General features: G+C 47.4%; 1 protein-coding gene across 1 annotated transcript; it reads left to right on the top strand.

Annotated features, from left to right (window-relative positions):
* Positions 1 to 3,365: 3,365 nt before the first annotated feature.
* LOC122380044 lies at positions 3,366 to 17,270 on the top strand. The gene is made up of 8 exons (XM_043362794.1): positions 3,366 to 3,711; positions 6,301 to 7,840; positions 8,328 to 8,560; positions 9,714 to 9,875; positions 12,633 to 12,771; positions 13,131 to 13,223; positions 15,076 to 15,188; positions 16,111 to 17,270. Exons 1-8 carry the CDS (start codon positions 3,505 to 3,507, stop codon positions 16,255 to 16,257), a joined length of 2,634 nt encoding a protein of 877 aa, XP_043218729.1. The 5' UTR covers positions 3,366 to 3,504; the 3' UTR covers positions 16,258 to 17,270.
* Positions 17,271 to 25,327: the final 8,057 nt, after the last annotated feature.

Below are 25,327 nucleotides of genomic sequence, written 5' to 3'. Positions count from 1 at the left end.
CTGTTTTACCACCTCCGGCCCGCAAAGGGACCCAAGCACTGACTCGAAGCGGGTTAAAGAGACCCTCCCACCTTCAAAAAAGTTAATGAATTGGCATGAAAGTGATGTCGCTAGGTTCAGAAAGGGCGAAAACGAATATCTACCAAATTTTATCGAAAAATATTCACCGGTTTTCAAGAGATTAGACTTTTATTTTTGTTTACTTTTTGGGATATCTGCTGCTGTTCCTAGCGACTTTATTTGAAAGTGCGGCATTTGTTGCGCGCAAAGCAGCCTATACCACCGCATGCTACCAAACGTTTTAGTAAAATATTAAAAATCATTAGATCTCCGCTGACGTCACACATTCAGAGGGGTATCCAAAAGCATTAGCCCCTCTGAATCAAAATGCTGCAATTTTGAAATTCAATATTTCCGATTTAAGGCATTTCTCGATGCTGTGAGTGCGTGCCGAAACCGGTAATTGTGAGCCAGGGACCCCATTTTGGCTATCTCAGCTCAAATCTAATGTTAAGGTGGGAGGGTCCCTTTAACTAGTCGATAAAAACAATGGTAAGTGTTTACAAAGTAATATAAAGGCATGGGTCGGGTGGACTACCATTTATATATTTTTCTTTTTAGTTAAAAAAAATTCATAGTGTCAGGGCTGTGACGAAAAATAAGTGGCCTAAATCCGATGAGAAAACAGGATTTGGGGGTACCCTAGGTTTGGCTCCTGCATGAGTTGGCCCCCCCCAAAACGCAAGCCTGGATCCGCCAGTGTTCATATCACTGCACTGGACATAAAATAAATCTGTGTGCCCGCAAAAATGTTGAGGGCTGCACAGTGAGCAATCTACAAGAGGCACAATGCAAAATGAGCGAAAAATCGTACTTTGGCTTAGATGGAGAGAGGCCAACCATTACATTGCCTTGAAAGTGGCGCTCTGTAGTCGTCGTGGCGGGTGCGGCAATGCGACGTTAGCTGATAATTTATCCCGGTGGGATACTCCGGCTACCGTTATCAAACACGCGGATTGTCGCCGTCACCGTCACGTCACCTGTGTGACACGGGATTACGCCGTGTCAGGGCGTCCGTCACGCGCGTGTGAAGGGAGCCCCGGCTCGGGTCAGCCGCTGTCCCCGCCCGTGACCCTCGGCGCGGTGTCCCAGCCGTCTCCGATAGCGGCGGCACCTGTCGCGCCGCCGGGCCGCGGGTGACACCGCGGATTACACGCATTAACGGACCAGCCACGGCGGATTAATGGTCCACCTGGCACCCGTACATCCTGGTTCAAGTGAAAGCGATAGCGCTGATGAGCGCTGCCTCCAGAAGCTCCGTCACAAAGGCAACCGAAAGGCTGGCGACCGTGCCACCGGCCACAGCTGTATGGGGACTAGGGAGCTTGGTTCTCCTATTCCGTACTAGCTTTGCCAGAAATTGTGGTTTCCAAAAATAGACTGCTGGTATGTTTGTTGGACATTGGTGTTGCATTGACGGTGTACGCAGTTGTGCGTGATGCGTACGTACAACAAGCTACTGCACTTAGAGGAGCTGATCCCTGTCCAATGTCCATGTCCGGTGCCCTCGCGAGGGCCCGCTCGTGTGAGAAGTGCACTCGGAGCAGTCGGTGCAGAATGACCAGCGGCCTCCGAATGACCGGAAGCTGCGGTTACCGAGCGGTGTGCAGAATCACGGTAGTCAAGATCCTATTTAACCCGCGCACCGACGGGGGGGCGGATATCCCCCCCTGAGGTTTTTCGCGAATAGCGGGAAAACCGCGGCGCGTAGCGCCGCGAAATTTGGTATGACTATAACCTCATCAATTTTACACATGGTGTGCAAGTTTGAACCTCTTACCTTTTAAGGTCAGGTCACCAGGTCACTTTGAATGACCCAACCTCAAGTCACTTTTTTGCAACTTTGTCACCGTGCCAGAGCTACAGTAGATGTCGGAGGCCTTTGAAACTCGCAGGATATTATTAGGTCATTAGTAGCTACAATTTGTATATCTCGGAATTTTGATATCGGTGACCTAAGGTCAGGTCAATTTCGCGACCTCCCCATTATAAGTCAATGGGGGGAAAAATCAACTCCCTGTTTTTACCACTAAAACGGGTCGGAATGGCCCCATATACCATACATGACTTCATATGCGATCAACCTTCACTACCTTGAGGTCTGTTTTGCTGTTGGGCAGCTGTGAGGTCATGTGACGTCATCAAAGGTCACCAAAGGTTTTTGGCCAATAACTCCGTACAGGAACAAGATACAGACGCGTGGATGGTCTCATTGTGTTCAGCTCGTCAAGACGCATCGAATGATATACATGATGACCTCGAGGTCACGTGACCTGAGGTCAACCTTTGACCTTGACCTTTCGAGGTCAACATGTATATCATTCGATGCGGATTGACGAGAGGATCACGATGATGCCCTTAGTTTGTTCCTATCTTGACTAATTCGAAAGTTATTCGAGAAAAACTCTCTCCATATCTAGCGCCGCCATTTTGACTTTTTCGACCCCTGTGACGTCAACTTTGACCTGACCTGAAAATGACCTTAGTAAAAATTGTAGATCTTGGCCGTGCGTATCCGATGCCGTTTACCGCTTGTCGCTATCTTGCTTCGTTCTCGAGATCTCAGGGGGGGGCGGTCATCCGCCCCCCCCCCCAGAGGTGAAATAAAGTGCCGTCACGGCGACGCACGGCGGTGGAAAATCGAGCAACTCAGCGATCCTGGATGGTGGAAAAAATGCCGCCGCCGATGCTCTGCCTGTTAAACCCGATCCGGCTTTCTCTTGTCTAAGGAAAGCATCTAAATTAAAAAAAAATGATTTTTTTTTTATCAAACCTAAGCCTTTTTATCTTTTTTCCCTGAATTTCCCTATAATTATGAAAAGTTCTCGAAACCCTAGAGAAATATTCAGGTGTTTCGCAGACTTCTTAGAAATTCCCCAGATCCACTGACTTTTCACCGGAAGTTCTGGTTGGTGGAATATGGTGGAAGGCGAAAATAAAGTAAACTGCTGCGTTAAATGCGGCAATACTCTCGTCAAATATAAAAAGGATTTTTCTGATTTCAATAATCCCTTTTTCCTCGCTCATAACTTATTATTTCTTTAGTTTAAGGCCTTATTGAAAAAAGCTAGTGATGAAACAATGCCGACGACCGGCGACGGCGCGGCGACGAGGGTGGAAGAGCAATATTGTAAAGACTAGAAAATTCTGACATGCGATAAATTCCTCAAAATATTTGATTTTACAACACCATTCTGAAGTATTAAAGTTTCATGCATTTGTATGTAATTTCATAAAGAAATATTTATTTCATACACTAGCACTCAACAGTTTAACAGCACTAGGAGCTCCGCTAGTTTCCGCGTTGTTCAAGGCAGTGAAGGAAGTGTTGAAGGTCCGCGGCGTTATTAGTGAATTGCGGGGTGGTGGAAAAGGCTGGCGGATAAGTTGAAGTGAAGAGGTGGATAAGTTAGAGCCCTCGTCGTGGATTAGGTACACCTCGTGATGCCAAAAAGGAAGCTGCACGGACAGAGACTGGCTCCATCTGAAATAAAGGTGCGGTGCGGTCATCCAGGATGCAAGTTTTATGGTAGGCCGGATACCTTCAAGATCCATAACAATAGGAAGCACGGAGGGCATAAGAATGCTAGAGTGAAGAACTCAGGTTTTGAGCCTGGGGCAAAGTTTGCCTGCTATGCTCCTCTTCCACTGGTAAGTACCTGATGATATGAATCATTTTGGGTGGGAAAAGCTACGGGTGATTGGGAAACCTTGTGCACTCACTCCTCAGTGTTCTACTACCTGCACCGCATCTGCATTGAAGTCACCAGACCATTGAGTGAACTGTCTGCATGTTATTCCGTTTAAATTTCGGTAGGTACCCGTCGCTGGAGCCGCTGTGGTGTATTAATTGTGGAGAAGTATTTATTTTCACGTGAGGAATTATGCATTTTTGAAAGACGCATCTAACGGTGTTATTTGCATGCGTCTATCTGCTCTCGCTTGCAAGAAAATCGTCAATATCTGCAGGACTATTTTCTTTCCGACGCGGATGCTTTTAACGTCTACTTCTCCCCCTGCCAACCGCCATCGGTTGTCATGACGACCAACCCCTACCGGGACCGGCCGGCGCCCTGAGACGCCGGTAGCCAGCTAAACCAACAACGCCGGCCGACCCTGCTGACCCTTCACCCCTCCCCCGGCGGCCCGCTCGGCGCGCTCGGCGTGCGAGGGGACATGGAAGCAGCGAACAGCTGACTGCTTCCGGCACTGGGGCCCCGGACGGGTCTCACCGTGTAGAACCTTCCTGTCCTGAAATAATCTCGTCAGACCAAAAGGACCTAACCCAACAAAACAAAACAAAACAGATTATTCTAGGCTAATGGTGATTGGAAAATCAAAATTTGACGATTTCTGGCAGTCTACATTTTATGTAAAATGCACATTGCACTCGTTTCGCAGTATTATTTAATAGAAAATAACAGTAAGGAGTCCATATCGAAGTAGGCATTTCGTAGCATACTTAGAAGTTAATTTTAAAGTCTTTGTTTTTCGTTTCGATGTGCATAAGTGATTTGTCGTTGAAACTGTTGATTTTTCACGACAAAAACCGGACTCTCCGGAGCCCCGCGCACCGACGGGGTTTGGCGTCAACTTAGTAGACGGGGGCGAATACCTGCTCCCCCCCCCCGGCCCCTGTGCCATCTCGAGAACGAAGCAAGCTAGCAAGCTTAAGTAGGTATACTTCGCGAGGAATCGCCAATTTTTGCTTTTCCAATCCCCATTAGCTTAGAATAGTCGATCTGTTCCTCTGAAGTCGCTCTTTTACGGATCGCCGTTTTAGATAATCGCTCAAGCGTATGAGTCGTTGCTCTAGACGTCGCTCAAAATGCAATTACCGTTTTGAGTGAGTCGCTTTTTTGTTTGTTTATTGGGGCTTTTAGGGCGCGCCGACTGCGAAGGTCATTTTGCGCCCATAACGTCACACTAATAAAACAAGTGTTTCAAAAGAAACCTTCTATATACCAAGGCTTGACAGTAAAAGACTTGATAAAAACGACAAGGTAAGATAGAACAACGCAAGACCGTCGTAACAGTCAACTGACTAGGCAAGTAGACTTTGAGAGGAATTGGGTCAGGTTGAGTAAATCACTTGGAAGTTGACCGAACGGATAATCCAGCAAAAACGGACTGATTTTCCAGATTGCTCCACCGACGTAAGCCGAGTTAAAATGTCCCGTACGATGGGGTCAGCTGAGTTAAAACTACGTAAGGCCAATAAGCTGCTTAGAGAATCAGATAAAATCAAGTAAAAGGGATTGCCAGGAACCTTGATGAAACACAAAGCCTTCTCTATAGCGACTAACTCTGAAGAAAATACCGGGGCGGACGGTGGCAGAGAAAACGAGCGGGTGTCACGACCAGCGACAAAAGAGCAGCCCGCTCCCTCGGTTGTCTTCGAGCCGTCTGTATAAACCGTGATAAAACCATCATAAACGGCAATGTGCTCTAAGGCTCTGGCTCGCGCCTCAGCAGGCAACAAGTTGTCCTTCTTAACAGTCGATAGTGAGAGGTCCACTTGCGGAATGGCGTTTTTCCAGGGTGGAGGGGGCGTGTCCCAGGTACGCCGAATGCCACGCAAGGATATGTTAGCAACTGAAAAAAGACCTCCCATGCGTACTCCAAGCGACGGTCGTACCCTCCCGTCAGATCGAGTAGCGTGACGTCACTGCTTTAAAGTCGCTGTTTGACACGCACACCCTCAAAGTCGCCTGTTGACCTGACATTGAATGACCCAGGTCTGAAATTCTCACAACCTATGCGGAAAAGATGCATGAATAGCTCTGCCAAAAAACCGCAGCTAGTGCTCAACCCCCCTCCCCTTTCACCCCCCCCCCCCCACCTCGGCCCGGCACGTGTTAAAAGGTGACACCTCACATCCATACTGACAATACTTTTAACGCAAAACTTTGTAAGTTTCACATGATCATGACCAAACGCTCGGTCAGGTATGGTTAGGTGGGGTTAGGTCAGGTTAGATTAGTTTTGGTTAGGTACTTTTGCTTGTTATAATCTTTTTTTAGGATCCAATGATCTTATGTTCCATTCCCAAAAATATGGAATTATCTCTTTCCCACACCAAATCATTTATTCCTAATTCACAACGCGCATCTACCTTCTCGCGTAAAACTATATGTTACACAAAGCTCTCAAGGCTCAGGCTGTACCGCTAGCGATTTCTTGCTGTTTTGGACTGGCTGCTTGACATTCCAGTGACAATTAATGCGTCTGTTTTTTAAGGCTTCTGATGGAGCTCTGGAGAGTGGAGAGACGACAGCCGCGGCAGCTGAAAGCATGGACTGTGGTCCACCTATGTCCCCAGTCCACGAATCTGTCCAGCTGGAAGCAGAAGACAGTGACAACCCTCCTGCAAACAACACTTCCGAAGCCCGTGGAGGTGATGGCGCTGCCCCTGCTGGACCCAGTAGGGAGTTAGCAGATCTGTTTTCTGCCATGAAGAGCGTTGCCCTGCAAGTAAAACGTAATGAATCCAAGTTGAACGAGATCATCGACATTCTCAGAAAGGGCAGCGTGACTACTGCTAAGATAGGTCAGAAAAGAACGGATGAAACATCGGAGGCAGCTAAACTGTTGATACGCTCGGGGAGAAGCATCGCCGCCCTCCAGGTTGCTACAGACAACCTTCTCACTCAGTCCCCAGATGAAGGCCTCATCGCCTGTTCTGCATGTGTGCCGTCTGGCGCTGTGCGTCGAAGGGGCGCAAAAGGTGTGTTCACCTACGACTTTAATCTGGGAACCAGTTTTGCAGATGGTCAGTCTCTCCCATCATCGTTCAGGCACCTGAGGGCGGCCATCAGGAGTCACTTTTGTGGCCTACACCACGGAAAAACCGTACTCGCCAAAAAACAAACGGACGAGTTGGCGAAAGGACGTTTTGCGCGGAACGCCAGCGCCGCCAGTCACGTCCTTCGCACGGGGTACTTCGTCCTGAAACGGTCCCTGCCAAGGGCTTCGTTTGAGGACCTGGTCGTTCTCCAGGCGGAGAATGGCACGAGGGTGGGTAACACCAACCACTCCAGCATGTTTGTCCCTACAATGCGGCTGCAGTTCTCGACTGTCATGACGAGTATGCTGCAGAGGTTCATTGAGCAGCAACCATGCGTCTCCATGTGCGCAGACAAGGTGACCGTCGCAAAGCGAACCATCGACATAACCGCCGTGATAGCTGTGGTTAGTGGGGCGCCTGCGGGTCACATGATCCAATCGTTTGTAGTCGCTGCGCCCGTAGTAAAGGACCACAGTGGAGATGGACTGGCTGATGAGCTCTGTCAGTCTCTGGTTAAGGTCGGAGTGACTCACCCAGACAAACTGGCTGCAATCTGCATGGATGGGCAGTATCACCATAACCGAGTGCCAGAGAAACTGCTCAGTCGGCTCAGGGCCACGGACCCACGGTTCAATACGGCCCCGTCAGTAGTTGTGCTGTGGGACGGGGCTCACCTGCTCAACCTGGCCGAAGATGACGCGCGACGTTCAAATGGCTGTGAGTGGGTAGAGAAGGTCATCGCTCAGGTGACAGGCATCACCAAGCGCTACACAGTGGGCAAAGGGCTCGAAAGGCTTCTCAATGCTGGGGAGGATCGGGGCGAGAAGGTGGTACGACCGAAGCTGTGGTCGGGGACAAGATTCGCCCCTTACGCAGCAAAGACGCTGGAAGTCTTCCTCCGCAACCTGCAAGTGATGGAAGACGCCCTGGAGCAGCAAATCAAATCAGGGGACACCGATGGCAGCGAACAGCGAGATCTCCGGCTGCTTCGAGGTAAGCTTTTCATGGGTATACAAATTGGAAATGTGTATACCTGTTGTCGGAGTAGTAAGGCTCGCGCAATTCTCTTCATCGTTTTGTACTTTGGCTAACAGCCATCGTGTAATTAATTCATCAATCTAGTTTTAAATATGAAGATAACTCTGGCTGTTGATGCAATTATGCAGCCTTTTTAATGTACTGTTTTTGTGCTTATGTTCCATAACCTATTTTATGCACCGTTGGCGTTGATGAGAAGCAATGATTGTTTTCAACTGTCGAAACATAATGCAATTAGTATTCGCCCTGCAATTTCTAGTCAGGTATACACTTCTGTACCAAGATGCATTTGTCGCTGCCTGCTGCTGCTGACCGCCAGTGGTTGGCTGGTATCGTATGTGGTATGGTACTTCAGTAATGACAAATTTATCCCTTATATTCAACGTGGGCGGATTTGCTAGATAAGAACCCGCGTCAAAGTGAAATGCTTCTTTTTCCACAGACCCGACGTTCGTGACCAAACTGGCAGCCTTGTGCGACATTTACGGCGTGCTCGCGGAGGGCAGCAAGTCGCTGCAGAACCTGCAGGTTCTCCCCTGGGAGCGACAGAGGATGTTCTCCACGATGCTGGATAATTTCACGGAGATGCAGGACGCCGTGGAGTTGGACGACGAAGGCGAGCTGAAGAAGAGGTGGCCGGTCTTGTCGTCACTAGCAACTGTCGCCGATGATCAGGTACGATAAATGTGTTTTTTTTTTTTGCGTCGCCATGCGTCGTTTTACGTTAGTTTCTACATCGATTGGCGCCGTTATGCTTTTTTTAACCCGATGGATTTTTTTAACCCGCGCTCTGCTTTCAGTGCGCGGTGTGTCTATCCCACAATGTTTTTTTTTTTTTTGATGATGCGAAAAAACGGCCTTGCGGCGCCAAATTCTCAGGACCTTACCAGAATTGGATCACACTTTGGGTACAATTAACGACCCCGTGTCACCTAAGCCTAGGTCACCAGATCAGGTCGAATTTCGGACATGCAAAAGGTCAACTTTGCACCTTTCCGGTTGTGCCGTGGCCACATTTTCAAGCTATCGATTTGAAACTTTCAATGTGATAATATGACTCCATCAACGTTTATAATTCGTATATATCTGATTGTTTTTCATATCGGTGAAGTGAGAGTCCACTTTCGTTACCTCCTCAATATATATGTACCTAAATGCTTCCTTTTTCGAGAAGACTCGTTAGATCAATACAATTTCAGCAAAGCCGCGTCGTGATGTGCCAAATTTGACCTCGTGTGACCTTACTGATATTGACTTGGAGTGATAGAACTTGCACATAAAAGCTATCCAAATTTCGACCTTCTAGCTCTTGTGGGAGCCGAGATAGAAATGGGGCAGATTCTGCCCCCCCCTCCAGGGTGTGTTATCATCAAATCCCTTTCAATAATAAGTTATAACAATAATAAGTTTTGTTTGTTGCGCTCGAACTAAACATGACCTTGATTGTTGGCTAGTCACGACTTAGGAGAGAAACGTTCATGAGCGGTGTCCAGTTTTCGGGAAAACGATTGAAAGGAATTGCCAACTCTTCACGAATAAATTATTTTGGTTGATTTTTTCATCTGTGTCTGTTTTCATTTAACTGGTCTGGTCCGACGCGTTATTGATCATTTTCACATCAATTTTGACTATAATGGTTTCATTTAGCTGAATTGACTTTTTGATATAGTCTACCTACCTACCTGACATCCTTAATGTTCGAAGTTAAGTCAGCGTATTTACCCTATAACTGAAGGCCCACGTCCACCTATACGTTTTTTACGTACGTAGGTGTCATAGTCTGCCGACGTGTATGATTACCTAAACCCAGGATGTCTTTTTTTCTCAGCTTGCATCGATTCTGAAGTTCGTAGCGGCCCTCTGCGACAGAGCGCGTGCCCGCAGTCGCGGGCTTGATGTAAGAGGGAACGCGAAAGGAGCGATGAACGGCAAACTGCAGTGGGCCGTAAGCGATGCCAAGATCATCGCCGATCTGAAGTCTCTCCAACAGGTGAGGAATGTCGACTGCCTGAAGAGCGTGCGACGCAGCGTCGAAAACCTCGTCAGCCAGCGCATGGTGCCAGTCAGTGCGGCCGTGGACGAGGAGGACATTATGACCGTGTATCGGTTCCTCACCGGCCAGCCAGCGGGGGCGAGCAACCAGCAGTTGCTGCAGGCCCTGCTGAAGGAGGCCACCGACAGCCGCACGTTCGAGCGGTACGCCCACTTAGTCATCAGGCTGTGGCTACTGAGTCCCCCAGAGTCCGTAGTGGAGAGCATGGCGAGTGTGGTCGGGGACATATACGGCGTGCACAGGCAACTCGACCACCGCAATGCCGAGCGTGAACTGATGATTCGCTGGAATGGGCCTGATGTGCACCACAGTGGGGACCTTGTTGAGGCCGTGCAGTGCCGATATAACAACTCCTTTGTAAGAGGGTCTGTAGACGCAAGGACGGCTATAGAGGGGACGGTTGTCAGGCGGCATAAGAGTACAACATGCCGCAGGACAACTGTCTTCAGGTGAGCAAGCTATAGAGCCTACTTCGATGCGTCGCCAACCCAAGTTTTCCGAAGACTATGTACACAATTAGAAATGGTAGGAGGTGAAGTCTGATAGAATGCCCTGGAATTGGAAATGGTTTTTGCTTTCAAGCATGGAGCTACTGAATTGCACCAACCTTTTCTCGCTTTACATGCAGTCGACATTTGCCAGTGGCGGCCAGTGCTGTTACAGCTGCGGTCGTGCTGGGATATCTGGGCTGACCGTTAGCGAACGGTAGGTGTACCTACCTACATACGGTATCATTTGTATCATATTTGTATCGCCTTGGCGTGCTGACCATAACAATGGATTAGGCTGGGGGAGAGAAACGTTCTGTTGTTTTGTCTGATTGTCTGATGATGTCTGTCTGATTGTCTGTTGTCTGATTCTGTTGTTTTTGTTCCAAACTAGACGGAGTTTCAACTAAAAGATGATTATATTGTTTTTGTTCATCAAAATGTCAAAATGTATAGACATTTTAAAAGAATAAGGGCCCAAAGTTTATATAAATTGGTGTAGATTCGGGCATTGGCCCATGAACTAACATGTTCTTCCCTTTCATCTAAGCGCATTTCCGGAACATGACTGTATTGGGCTTATAGGTAATGCGCACCACTGTGTCCGTGTTTGTTTCTCTTGAACATTGAATACACGTTGTCGGTCACCTCCTGACGTGTTAGCGGTTTCTTCGAATGAGACAAAATGACGTGCCGAGCACCTAACTGACAAGTAGGTAAGTGACCGCTCAGTTTCACTATAAGTCAATATCGCCGTGAAGCGTTCTTGTCATTAAAGGGACCCTCCCACCTTCAAAAAAGTTTATGAATTGGCATGAAAGTGATGTCGCTCGGTTCAGAAAGAGCGAAAACGAATATCTACCAAATTTCACCGAAAAATATTCACCGGTTTTCAAGATATTAGACTTTTACTTTTGTTTACTTTTTTGGGATCTCCGCTGTTTCTAGCGACTTTATTTTAGAAGTGCGGCGTTTGCGGCAGATGTTGCGCGCAAATAGCATATACCACCGCGTGCTACAAAACGTTTTAGTCAAACATTTAAAAATCGTTAGATATTTGCGCTGACGTCACACATTCAGAGGGGTATTCCTAAGCATTAGCCCCTCTGAATCAAAATGCTGCAATTTTGAAATTCAATATTTCCGATTTAAGGCATTTCTCGATGTTGTGAGTGCCGAAACCGGTAATTGTGAGCCAGGGACCCCATTTTGGCTATCTCAACTCAAATCTAATGTTAAGGTGGGAGGGTCCCTTTAAATGGTTGTCAGATTGGTGATAATGTTGATAAAACATAATAAGTGGTATATCGTTAAAGTATAGCCATATTATCAAAGGGACAAAAAGTTTTTTTTTACATTTGCGGTAGTGAGAAACAGGCAACAGCTCACTTACTATTTACCTATTAAGGTGGAAACTTGGTGGAAATCTAGTGGTGGAAGAAACGCTGTCGGTGGAAGATTCGGCCTTTGTTTCACCTCTGCCCCCCCCCCCCCCCCCCGTCGGTACGAAGTTGGCGCAGACCCCCGTCGGTGCGCGGGTTAAATAGGTCAGCGGACAAAGTTTCCGGTGCAGCTGTAAGGGCTGTTATAGCTTATTGCAAGACAGTTGCTGCGGCTAGCTTGCTGTTATAATGAGTCTAATTTCATCCTTCATTTAATAAACGACCAATGCCGTTTCAATGGCCAAGTCAAAGGTTTTCTAAGTTAGCACATTAAAAACCTTTTCCTTGATTAGATACGATACGCACACTAACGGGCACACTAATAGGGAATTTGATATACCGAGGCAGTTCTCCGAATTGCTTAGTTGCGCCATTCTTTTCCTAACTAAACGAAATATTCTAATTGTTGATCGCATTTGATCAAATTTCATATCAACTTCAATCGACATTCCTTCGCGAGATTAAAATCGCGCTGTTCTCAACTCCAGCTCCTGCATATATACCTTAGTTTGATCTTGAAATCCCTCAATAGCATGAAATAACATTTTGAATAAGAAGCTGGTTTTGTAAGGTCTTCTTACAGCAGGTCCCGGCACAGAACCAAAAATCGCCGCGCTGTTCGTCGCACTCAGCCGGTGTGAGGGGAGAGAGCTCCGTCATACCCGACTTCTCATGCCCATGTCGTGCGTCCATTGCCTTTATAACACAGTGCAAGGCGTAAATCTACCACATGTCTGACGTCTCGTTCTCGCTTTGACCGTCAGAACGTGCCGACCACTATCCCGAAGAAGGCGCAGTGCGTGCTGCAGGAGGCCTCGACGGGCGGCAACGTGCGAGGTACCATCATGTTCGAGAGGATGGACGACTCCGACGACTCCATCATGGTCACCGGTACCGTCTCCGGTAAGACGTTCATTGAAAATTGATCACCAAGCTGGTATAAGCTACTATCCAAGCGCATTTTTTCACCTTTTTTTCTTCTTTTAATCAATCATATAGGGCTTGTATAGTGTATACCTACCCATTAGCTGAAACTCGATATACTCGATATGTGTAACTCGATGGGTCTTTAGATCAATTTTGCACTTGGTAGCGTTTTCATGGCCTCAAGTAATGGTAAAGCTTTGCTCACTGTCTCTCTGTCCGTCGTCCTGTCCTTCCTTGTGTCTGCCTGCATCTGTTTTATAATCTACAGCATAGCATCGGTGCCGTAGCTGTACTACGCTGACTGTCTAACCCCACACCGCGCCGTTTTCCCTCAGGACTGAGCGCGGGAAAGCACGGTTTCCACGTGCACCAAGTTGGCAGCACCGCTGACGGCTGCAAGGCTGCCAAGGGCCACTTCAACCCCTTCGGTGAGCTGACGGGCAAAGGCGGGATATGGTGGGTGTGTGATTACCTGGGTGGCTCTCTATCACACTTGAGACTCCGTCTTTCTGTGTGTTTGTCTCTTTATGATTGTCAAGTTCTTTCATTGGTCGATTCTTATGGAACTAATATCGTGCGTGATGACCGTAAATCTAAACGATAGCGAATAGTTATAGCAATAAAGCTTGTCAATGGCATCGGCGGATGTGCCACTCAATTACAATCCTATTGTATTTTTCATCGTGCTTATACATGCTTATCGGTATGTGTGTCTTACGTATACAGGTTGTAAACATTTTTTATCAAACGACTTTTTAGAACAGACCATGTGGCAGGTGTGAATTAAAAGTTTTTCTTCTTCTTTCTGTGCGTGGTTATTAAACAACTAATAACAATAATTTGACGGCTCGCGATTGACTGATTGACTGTTCTCTTGCTATTTTTATTCCATCTAAATAAATATGTCTCATTGCTTACATGTTCTGGTTAAGTGAATTCAAAATTGCGTCGAAGTGCATATTTTTTGTCCTTGGCTGGTGCACAACCACCCGGCCTGGCTCTGTCGCAGGGGTTCGGAGTCGGAGTCGGAGTCGGAGTCGGTGACGGAGTCGCGTGGAGTCATAGCGACGAGCAGGAAGTCGGAGTTGGAGTCAGGTCAAACGGTCTTGACTCCAACTCCCGCGAATGTCAATCAATTTGAATCTTAGGCATCAATTTTAGCCAACGAGATCAAAACTTGGTGTGTTCCTCGAAATATGTGCTTAATGTATCTTTTTCTTACGCTGTATATCAACGAGCCTTTGACCTTACATAGGCACATCATTAGCGGGTAGGTACTCAATCTTGGAGACATAAATTCTTGTAAATCTTATTTGCTCCCTCAGAGTCGTATGATTTTTATCAAAGTGGGTCTGTCCCGCTGACCTGAAATTCCTCCAAAACGCCTTCGGGCGATTCTCTTATTCCATTCGAATGAGTGATAAATGATCCCTGATAGGTGTGGTCCTACAGGTATTGCCATTCAGGGATGATTCGACTTCCATTCGTTTGCTAAACCCTTGCCCGTATTCTTTATTTTCTCGAATTCCCCTGCAGGGGCGTGAATTGGGGCAGGGGAAAACGCTTCCCGCTTCTAACCGAAGTGTGGTAATAATTCGCTAAATTGGGGACGAAACCTGTAGAGAAATGTCTAAAATGATCGAATATTTTGACTCTTGATAGATATTTTAGACAGTCATGGTGTAAAGAAAAAAAAAATAATTCGGAGCAATTGGTGGTTTCAAACCTGACACACCAATGTTCGCACTCCTATGCCAAATACATAACGAAATCCTTAGGAAAGGCTGCATTGCCTCCCCATCCCCTTTACCAGCGAGAGCTAAGACTATGGCTAGATTACATCATAGCTGAGTGCATAGACGTGCAGGGTCTGAACTCAAAGTCCGAGTCAGGACAACGCTACCACGACACATAAACCCTGTCCTGTCGTGTAACCGCGCCTGCGTCACTTCATCTTACCGTCGCGAAATGTCTCCTCTCTCATCACTAGTGATGTCAATTACATACAGAAAGTTGGAAGCCGATACCAAACTAAAAGCCTATCAGAACCATGAAATATCAAAAACCAAACCAACCTGGCTTATTGAGAGAAGTACCAACTTCTTGCCAAGTCCAGAACGCTATACAGATGGCGTCATGGCGTCACGCCTATCTACGCTATGTAGATAGGCGTCATGAAAAACAACAAAATGCCAAAAACCTTGGATCGAAAATATCAAATACCAAATCCAGGGTATCTGAGTGCCATATCTAACAGTCACTGGTTGGTCACTATTCCAGGCAGTGACCACGGCGCTCCGACGGCCGAGAACCGTCACGTCGGAGACCTGGGCAACATCGATGCCGACGCCACACTGACGGCCAACGTCAACATCAAGGACAGCATGATCAAGGTGAGGGAGTCAGACTTTTTCAGACTGTTGTACAGACTGTCGGTCAAACTGCGTTCAGATGGACAAACGGTAGGAGACCTGATAGATGTCCCACGGGACATTCAAAACGCTTGACGAACATTGGTCAGACCATGCAAATGACCCGTCGGATTGCCACCCTGCCAGATTTTCAAGCTGTTGCCTGTTGGCCAGTCAGTCAATCTGCCGACCAGTCATAGTATCAGACTGGTGCCCGGTTAGATTATCTACCGACGGCTGGTCAGATGGTAACCGTCCGGTCAGACTGCTCAGTGCTGGTTAAACGTCAAATTACCAGACCATTGATCGACAGGACAGACTGCGACTGGTGCAGTCTGACGTAGTAATATCAGTACTAGCGGCGTAGCAGGCCGCTCGATGTCCCAACAATCTGATATATTGCACGCCAGGAGTGAATTGGTGTTTCAGCGCTAAGTGCTATCGTGCAGAAGGTATTGCGGGGCTGGCACGCGCCATCGTTATAAATGAACGCTTCTTAAAAGGAAAGTACATTGAATTCAATGTGCTCCTGTTACTGCAGTCTTTTCATGCGTGTATTATTTTCTGCCCGCATTATTACATATTTTATTTAATATCTAGAACACATGGTTGTATGAAGCTTGATAATGCACGAAATGACGCATAGGCAAATACTCGCTCGAGAGAGACCATGTAGCACGGCATTTAATCAGACAACAATCACTCGTGTTAAGAGGATTTATAGGACTTAAGGCTCCAAACCAGCACGAACCATCTCTCTTCACTGGCGTTACATTCGGGGATGGAACCTTTGACATGAGTTTGGGAAAGAGTTTGAGTTTGAGAAAGTTGAATGTTGCTTCTGACCCTCCGTCGTTGATTGTCCCTCACTGACCCCACTGACCTCTCTGACCTCTGTTGACAGTTTGCTGGTGACGCCAACATCCTGGGCCGCGCTATCGTCATCCATGCCGGCGAGGACGACCTGGGCCTGGGCGGGGAGGCGGACAGTAAGACCACCGGCCACGCCGGAGCCCGGCTGGCCTGCTGTGTTATCGGAGCCCTCAACTGACCGCCTTCATCGGCAGTGGTGGCGACGGAGGATAGCCGGTGACGGCGAGCGGTCCTTCGTAAGAGAGTGGGAAGGGTCGAGCGGTGTGTGAGGGATGATATCCTCGCATGAGGATTGATGTAGCGATAGGATGGATAGGTGCGTGTGTGTGTGTTTGTGTGTGCGCGCGATTGTCGATATGCGGTCGCTGTGGGAAAGTGAGGACCATTAGTTGACGACACTGCCGCCAGGAGCGCTGCTGTTGCTCACGGTATGTTTGTCGGCGCTGCTGTGCAGTTGCGATTCGGTGTGTAAAATGTTACGTGTATAACTGAAGACCAAATATTTTCGTATTGAACGCAAACGCCATCAGGACAAACTGCCGTGGTGGTCATGCTGACGATTCCAGAGAGCGTCATCTGCCGCTGTCATCTGCGTGCGGGGTTCCATTTGTTCAGCTGACCTCTTCACCCCACTGAAACATTTGACCTCAAACGGTCGTCTGTTTAATCCCTCCTAAGGTCTCGAGCAAGCCGATCGAGAAATACTAAGGCGATCCGTCTCTTTAGCAACGCGTGGAAAGGGATGGCTGCAAAACGAGCCAGTGTCATTCTGAATGAGTGTTGTGACACGCGAATAGACACCACGCTATGGCGATAGCTCGATGAATCGTGAGGTGTTCAAAGACGGCGATGTTCGCTACGGTCCTTTGACTGCCTCTCAGAGCGTCGAGCGCAGGCGACAGCTGGCAAACGGCAGATATCACTGATGAATTAGCGTCTTAATGCATGACATTCCCTATGTATGAGCCATTGGGTCATAAAGCCAGCTAATTAGCTGCGGTTCCACTTAGTTGCTTGTCTTTGTGTGTTGTGTGCTTGTCCTCCAAAGCGTTGATGCTGTCAGGTATCATCTTTATTTTATTTATTCCGATCTTTGGCGTCTTTTTATTATATAAGAATCGGCAAACAAAATATCTGACATCGGCAGACAGTTGTCCGATGTGATAAACAAATAAACTGATGACAAACTAATACACTGTTTTGTGTATTTATAACGTAGACGGCTAATAGCGAAAGTGGATGGACCTTTCTTGCGTTGCAAGATGACGTTATTCTGCATTCTGCAACCTGACAAGTTTTCGTCGCGGCAAATCTTCGTCAATAAGGAATGCTAAAAAAACGCAACGGGTCAAGTTAGGGCTAGAACGTGTTCGATAAGGGTTAGCTAGGTAGCGTCAGGTTATTTCTTTCATGTAATCGGGTTGAAGATAGCCGTACGAAAAGTTTCGGATGAAGACTTGTCCCTGGAATCAATTATTTGTGTTATTACTGTAAAAGCATACCTATAAAGCACAAATGCGCTTCAAAATTATGGACATGAGTCTAGCTTGAAGTCGAGAAAATGTTTAACAGATTATTATGGCTTATACGCTTTAAAACAGAGTTGTCTAGTTATTTCAATCAGCAAAACCTACTATTAAGCACCACAGCGAAACCGGCAATTCAGTGACTTCCCAGGCCTCTAAGTTCTGATGGCTAAATATGTTTTTCCGTCTTCCTTCACTCTATTGGTTCGTGTCAAACAGCCGTATCGTTCAATCTTATTTATTTCTTTATGGACTGATCCTGCTCCCTTGAGATGCGTCTCGTTCTCCTTGATCTTCTGCTTCTAGAGTGGCGCCTGGTTCTTTTTGAACGATATCTGGACCTTCTTGATCGGTGTCTGCTCCTTCGCGAGCGACGCTTCCTTGATCGGGAGCGCAGTCTAGACGTTCTTGAGTGACGCCTGTCCGATTCGATCATCCGTGCAGGTTCTTTAGAAGCTGTAAATCTTCCGGAACGTGAAGCACCTCTGGAGTCAATTCCTGTGGAGGTTGGTACTTCTTGCTCTAGAATAGTTTCTGAGTGACGGTGGGAAGCTTTTGAAATGCGACTGGTTTTATTCATTCGACGGCTTGACTCGGTCGATTCATGCTCTATCGTCTCAGAGCTGTTTGTAAGAGTCGGACATTGTTCAGCTAGCATTGAACGATTAGCGTTTCTCCCGGAACTATTTGTCTGGAAGCGACTGGGGTCTTCACGTCGTCTGTGAATTCCCACACAATGTCGGCCTGATTTAATATCGCTCCGAACTGCCTTGGATTGACTCTTGGATAATCTGGAGCGATATTTGGTTTGTTCCGTACAGCGAATAGAGGAATTGAAATGTCTTTCTCTTACACGACTGCTTTTTGACTTGGATCCCGATTGGTCTGGCAAAAGTTTACGCAGTTCATGTTCCTGTTCGGCACACGGATGTTGGCCAGGGGTTAGGCTAGATGACATTTCTTTGGGATTCGAACTGGACGTTGATTCTGATCTGATTTTCAGGACTGATGCACCCATCGAAATGTGCTTGCAAAAGACAAACAGGAGCAAATGAAGCCTCCAGTAGTCCATGATTCTGAAAAGAGTAAACAATTGGTATAATTAAACGGAGCTTGAATAGCATCAGCTTTGTTTCTATTTAGTTTTTGTCAGATTGCGTTATTGAGTTGTTGTCGTTCCTGGTGTCACACCGACAAGTTTTTTTTCTTGCAAGTGATAACGTGGACTTACCATCGGGTATTGTGGAAACTGGAGACAGAAAGAAGTCCATGCAGATTGTATTGAACAAAATACTCAGGTATGTAAGCGACTGGGAGACGAAAATAAGTCCAAAATGTTAATGAAATATGAATACTGACAGCAGAAAATACACATTATACTAACGATATAACAAACATATTATTGCCTCAGAACTGGTGTGAAAAAAATGGCATCGGTTTCTATGGGCACCTATGCTAAATTCTGGCTTCCGATCGACATATCAAGCTCACCTCGGGATGCCTCCTACCTTGTTATGGACGTGACGCTACACAGTCGAGACCCCTGTACGATCCTGCCATTCCTCACGGTCGAGTACTAGATCGGAAAATGAACTACGACCGATGCTCCATTGACACGTGACTGGCAACGACGCAGTTGCATCCGAGAAACAGTCAGACTGTCACAGAACGTCAGCACAACACCAGTAAAGGTCACAAATAAGCTTAATCGCTGTAGAGAAACAGCAGTTCTACATACGTGTATGCAATGCATCCAAAATTTAGAGTATTTTGGTGTTCGGCGACATTTGCCTCAACCCTCACCTGTGTGGGGCGTTTTCCGGCGTCTAATATGTAGGAGGGGTGAGTTGGACCCCCTTCCTGCCGTTCGGCCCTTGATCGAGCTAGAGAGCTTCGCGGAAAAAATGAGCGTGTTGCCCGTGACGAGAGGAAGCCGATGATGCCCAACTGTAAGGTCCTAGGTCATTGGTTGACCTTCCAGGTCAGGTCAATGCCCCAAAAGTCGGGAAATTAATTCAAGCGTTCAAATTAACGTAATTTCAAAATAACGCTTAAAATAAAACAACTATTTTTTTACGTTCTGAACTATGTATGTGAAGTTAATTACAAGATAGCCTTTTTGGCACTAACAAGAAAATCCAAATCGTCCAGCTCTGAGTTCGGTTCTGACATGGATGTCCGGCATGTCTGGTAGCCCCGGGTGACTGCCGTGGGCGCGGTGGGGGTGGGAGCCGAGGCTGGTAAACCATCCTCCGGTGTCCCTGGTCACTGCTTAGTCGGTGTTCAACGGTCGGCTGAGCTCCGGTCGGCTCCCGCTGGCCCCTCAGCTGCGTCACGGCTGGCGGTCGCTCGCTCCATAACTTTTAAGTGATTTATATTATGAATTCAAATATCTGCCTTACGGTCAGCTTCTGAGCTTCCTAGCTTTGTTTACTCTGTTCTGACCGGAAGCGGACAATTCTCCGAAGCCGCAGCCGCGCTGCCCAGCCATGCGCCCCCGTCTGACTGCCGTGCTCGCCGTGCTAGTGGCCGCGGCGCTGGCCTCCGAGCGGTTCCAGCTCGGCGTCGGTCCCCGTCCGTCCGTCTGGCTGCAGCAGCCGGCCGCTCCGTCGCTGGTGAGCTGCGCGGCCCGCTGCCGACAGCTGGGCAGCTGCCGGCTGCTGGTCTGGGAGAGCGGCAGCTGCCGGCTGGCGGACGGCGACAGCACCTCCGCGGCGACCGAGGGACCCGAGATCGCTCTCTACCGACGAGCTGACACTCTTGTATCGGTCTCGGGTATTGTGAGTACTACAGCAGGCGCTGGTATTTCGACAGCGTCCAGCTCGGTCACGACTGAAGGTCAGACTACATCCTCTGTGTCAACAACTGTGACTGAAGTTCAAGCTACATCTACTGCATCGACGACAGGGGTCCATTCGTCCACCACATCATCCTCAGAAAACGGAGTGTCCCCAACCTTTCCGTCCAGCTCAACCATGACTTCGATTTCCACTACCGTAACATCAGCAGATAATCCTGCGACCACCGCAGCTTCAACGGCTCCCTCAGCGGCTTCCACTGCAACGACTACAGAGATACCCGTGTCCACCACGACCTCGACAAGCGAAGTGTCCACAACGTCCCCGTCCACCTCAACCATAGCTCCAGCTTCCACTACCGTAACATCAACAGGTCTCCCCACCACCACCACGTCTTCTACAGCCCAGCCCACAACGGTTACCACTACGACTACAACCAGTTCGTGTCCCTCCGGCTTCACACTGGTGGGCGGCCACTGCTATTGTCACAAGATCACTGATCCTGCCCTGACCTTTGACGGCGCCCGGGCGATGTGTGCGTCTTTGGCTAGAGGCGGCGACTTGGGGGGCCTCTACACACCAGCGCACCTCGAGTTCTTCGAGCAGCACCCAGACCGCCCAAACACGCAGCAGTGGATCGGACTCAGGATACCTCTAGGAAGTCTTGAATTCAAGAACCTGGATAACTCCCGACCGGCGATACCGAACTTTGGTGACCTTTTGGATGGTCCCCTTGCCCTGCACCTCAGCCTGCCTGCAGGCCTGACTACAGGGTCGCTATTACGAGCTACCGCGGCGACGGAGCTGTTTGGTGCCGTCTGTGAGGCTCCTATCAAGTAAAAGAAGTGGAACGGCGCTTAACCCTCGCCCGCACATGGGGGGTGGTTGCCACCCCCCCCCCCCCCAGGTAGTCTTTCTGCTCTGCACTCAACATTTTTAGAGCTAGAAGGCTGATTTTTCGCATAGCTGCTCCTCTATCCTTTCTTGATGTCCACTGAAAATTTCAAGTTTCTGTGATTTTTGGTTTCGGAGATATGACCTTGTTTGTCAGGTCATGTCATGACCCAAATGGCCAATTCTCAACATTGCGTTTGCCATGGGCCTTATGAGCTTTTGACACCCTGATTTCGGCCTTTTTTGCCAGTCTTACCTCCCACCTATCATGGAACATGTTGTTCGACGATGTACAGGGGTCAAGGTCAGGGTCAAGGTCAACCTAGGTCATCTAAGATAATTGCGTTTTAGGCAAGCTGAATTTAGGTACTTTTTTGAAGTTTTTTGACTGCATTTTTGGTAACAGCTTCTCAGATCATGATTTCATGTAATATGGACCCAAAAACAATCGGTGCACACATCAGTATACACACAGACACACACAGACATACAAACACATATAATTGACCTTGACCTAACTTGACCTGAAATGACCTCAGCAGCAAAATTCTAGTCGGGTAGTGTGACAAAGAGGTTCTAGCTGGCTTGACACCAGAAAACAGCATCGTCATCGGTATTTGATAAGCAGCACACTTGATATCCAACGGTGACCCAAAACAGCAGCATTTTTTAGTTTGACCTGACCTGGAAGGTCAATGACTGACCTGAGAAGGTAAAACTGGGTATCATTGGATTCGTCTCTTCCCAAAGAATCTTTTTGGTCTTTACCGCTAAGCTCTATCTCCAACAGGAACGAAATGGCGCGGGGGGGGTGGCAACCCCCCCCCCCCCCATGTGCGTTCTAGGATGGGAAAATGGCATGTGCGCTCAACGCACCGCAGAAGCCTGTCTTGTGGCACACCACAGCAGCACGTTATGATATAGCCCGTCCGACAGGTGTGTCACAGCGCAGCAGTGCGGAAATTAACAGTACCTACAGCACAGCGATCATGAAAAGTTGAAAAAGTCACGGAAGCATTCGTAAAAGGACCGGTGAAATGGTGATATTTAGGTACATAGGTACCGATTATTTGCGATTGCAGCACTGTTCCATTGTCTGTCCTGGAGCCCAATGCATGTGCTTCTTGGGGAGGGGGGGGGGGGCAATCTTTCATAGATTAAGTTGCACTAAGCTTTGCTCGAATTATTAGCGAGCAAGTCTAAAAGGCTATGTGTGGTATGACAAGTTGATTAGCGTGTTAACGCTAGCCATTAGGTACAGCTCCACTCAGACTTTATCAATAACTCACTGACACTTCACTTCGAACAATGCAAAAATACAGAAGCTAGCTATAAGAATGCACTTTGCCAAAGCAAACTTATCATATGGTTCGCTGACCGCTTTGACGATAAGTAGTAGACGTAGGCTGTTCCTGCGCATTTATTTGCTAAGCAAGACTTGTCGACCATTATGGCTCCGCTTTTAAGCTTTTCATAGTTCTCCATGAGGCCTATAGTTATTGGTCACATCATAATGGTTGTTCCTGCCTTGCATTACGCTTCCGTTTTGCATGAATAATAGATCTTCTTTTGCTGTACTTGTATTTCTTCATGATACTCCTAGCAATATCATACATCGGTCAGTGACCTTGAATGACAATCTTATGTGTGGGCATTATATCAATAGCGTCAAAAGTGAACCAATGATCTGGGATTCACGCAGGAGCATACACTCATTGAGAGGAAGTTAAATATATCAAGCCGATGGAAGAGGAAGGCTATTTTTTCTCAATAAAATGTGCCTCGCAAGAGCAAGTTATCTAAGAAATCGATATGAAGAAGCAGCGATAACAGCGGATCTTATAAGCCCCAGCCCTATAACATGACTCGTCTAAGTGCTCCAAGGAGCTGTTAGATCATTCATTGTATGGCAAGTCATTGTTGACAGACTGCGTATGAATCTAGCACGACATCAAATCCTTCACTTTCAAACTTGCCAAAAAAAGAGATGAGGGCAGTTGGCCTATTCCTCGGTAAACAAACCATCCCGAGCTATTGCGACCGGCAAAAGAGATCACAAAAGACATTCAGTCGCCGTGTTCAGAAATCGGGCAACGTGTATAAATGTAGCCAGGTAGGTACATACATGATAGCCGTTTTCACGACGGGCTATCCGTCGAATGCACCTAATTTGACCAAATCTGCAGCTAATCTCTTTTACAGCAAATATCTTCATTTTATGAATTTATTTCAGTGTTTTAACCCGCGCGGGGCTGGGGTCTCCAGCCGAACGCGCGGGGCTGGGGGGGGGGGGGGTAAATTTCCCCCCCCCCCTGTTATCTCCCGAACTAATGGTCCGATTTGGAAAATTCAAACGCCAATCGAAAGCTCTCATCACGAACTACTTAAACATGTACTAAATTTAAAGTTTGAGGTCAAGGTCAAGGTCAGGTCAAGGGTACAAATTGCAAGTTTCTACAGTATCGGCCTTTTTTCCATTCCATTCCAGAATGTTTATTGCGCATCGACAACCTATAAGTAAAACGATCGGAAAATGAACATGAATAACAGAGATAAAGCAAAATAATATAAGAGTGGTGCAAAAGCACATTGTGCTTGACTCTAGGCACCACCTCTTGTAACATAATCAGATAGACATCATAAACATAAAACAACATGAACATAGCCTTCAGATCAACGTCGAATATAACATAAACATACAACGTAATGAAGGTAACGTAGCGTAATGAAACAAAACTACCACTGCCGCCGCCACGACAGGCCACCGACCCAACCCGCGCTGACGTCACTCAGCCCACCGGGGACGCCGCCCACAAAACTGAATGAGGTAGGTAAATTAATAGGTAAATCTGTGCGAACGAAGCAAGAAATTTTGGAAATGCTGAGCCACCGCACGACAGTCCCCGCCGCCAAGATCGTCGCCATGCAAAAGAAGACGTAATAACCGTGTAGTTGACATTTGACCAAAATTTTCGCCAAAAATTTGCAACATGTCCCGGTAAAGTTCCTCCCTCTGCAAATTATAGTTGGGACACGCGAGAATGAAATGATGAATATTTTCTGTTTCAAAGCCACAAGCACATTCAGGTGTATCGTGCCTTTGTATTTGAAATAAATGTGAATTTAGTTGTGACATTTGCATTCGTAGCCTAGAATGGAAAATATTGCCCATTTTAGTGCCAATTTTGTGAAAGGGAGAAGGCCCAGGCACCCCCAGTCGCCTCGAGATCTCTCGTTGAAAGGAACGAGGAGGAAGGGATCGGATGGATTCGGGAAGCTGGTTCCAGGATTTGCCTGTTGAGGGGAAAAAGGACTTCTGGAAGGATGTGGTTCGGTTGGGAGGCATGGTGTGTGTGTTGGAGTTGCGTAGTGTTCTGCCGGTGTTTTCTGCACGTGTTTCTGGCATGATCATTGTGATATAATTTGGCGTTTGGTGTCTTGGATTAGTGAATGTATGATATAAAGTGAGTTTGTGTATTTGTCGTCTTACAGTCAGTTTGTCCCAGCCCAAGTCTTGTAGAAGTTTTTCGGTTGACGTCCTGAACATAGCCCCCGCCACAAGTCTCCCTGCTCTGTTTTGTAGCGTGTCAAGTCGGGCAGCGTCTTGTATTGTTATGTGTCCGTCATATATTGTGTCACAGTAGTCAAAGTAAGGTCTTATATACGTCTTGTAAATTTGGTCGAGAATGGGCCTTGGTATGTAACGTGCAATGGAGTAGAGTGGACTGAGTGATTTGTGTACCTTGTTGCATATTGCATTGACGTGTTGGTGGAAGCGTAGGTCCTTAGAAAGTGTCAAGCCTAGGTGAGTATGAGTTTCATGAATGGGTACGTTTGCGCCCTCGAAAGTGAGCTTTGGTGGTGTGTATTGATGTCTGTGTGAAAATGTTTGTTGGATGGTCTTCGTAGCGTTGAATGTAATTGCCCATTCTCGACCATATTTGTGGATTTCGTTGAGGTCTTGTTGTAGTGATAGCTGTACGGCGTCAATGTCTGCTGTCGTGTGCGAGGCGTAGATAGCCCGCGAGTT

This window comes from Amphibalanus amphitrite, unplaced genomic scaffold (genome assembly GCF_019059575.1).
Source record: "Amphibalanus amphitrite isolate SeventyFive unplaced genomic scaffold, NRLGWU_Aamphi_draft 000090F_arrow, whole genome shotgun sequence".
Taxonomy (NCBI): Eukaryota; Metazoa; Arthropoda; class Thecostraca; order Balanomorpha; family Balanidae; genus Amphibalanus; species Amphibalanus amphitrite.
The sequence above is the reverse complement of the archived record's forward strand: the minus strand, read 5'-3'. Positions and strand labels throughout refer to the sequence as shown.

Coding starts and splice junctions, on each gene's coding strand:
- LOC122380044 (XM_043362794.1), top strand. CDS start 3,505: ATGCCAAAAAGGAAGCTGCACGGACAGAGACTGGCTCCATCTGAAATA. Junction 3,712..6,300: donor GCTATGCTCCTCTTCCACTG/GTAAGTACCTGA, acceptor CTGTTTTTTAAG/GCTTCTGATGGAGCTCTGGA. Junction 7,841..8,327: donor AGATCTCCGGCTGCTTCGAG/GTAAGCTTTTCA, acceptor CTTTTTCCACAG/ACCCGACGTTCGTGACCAAA.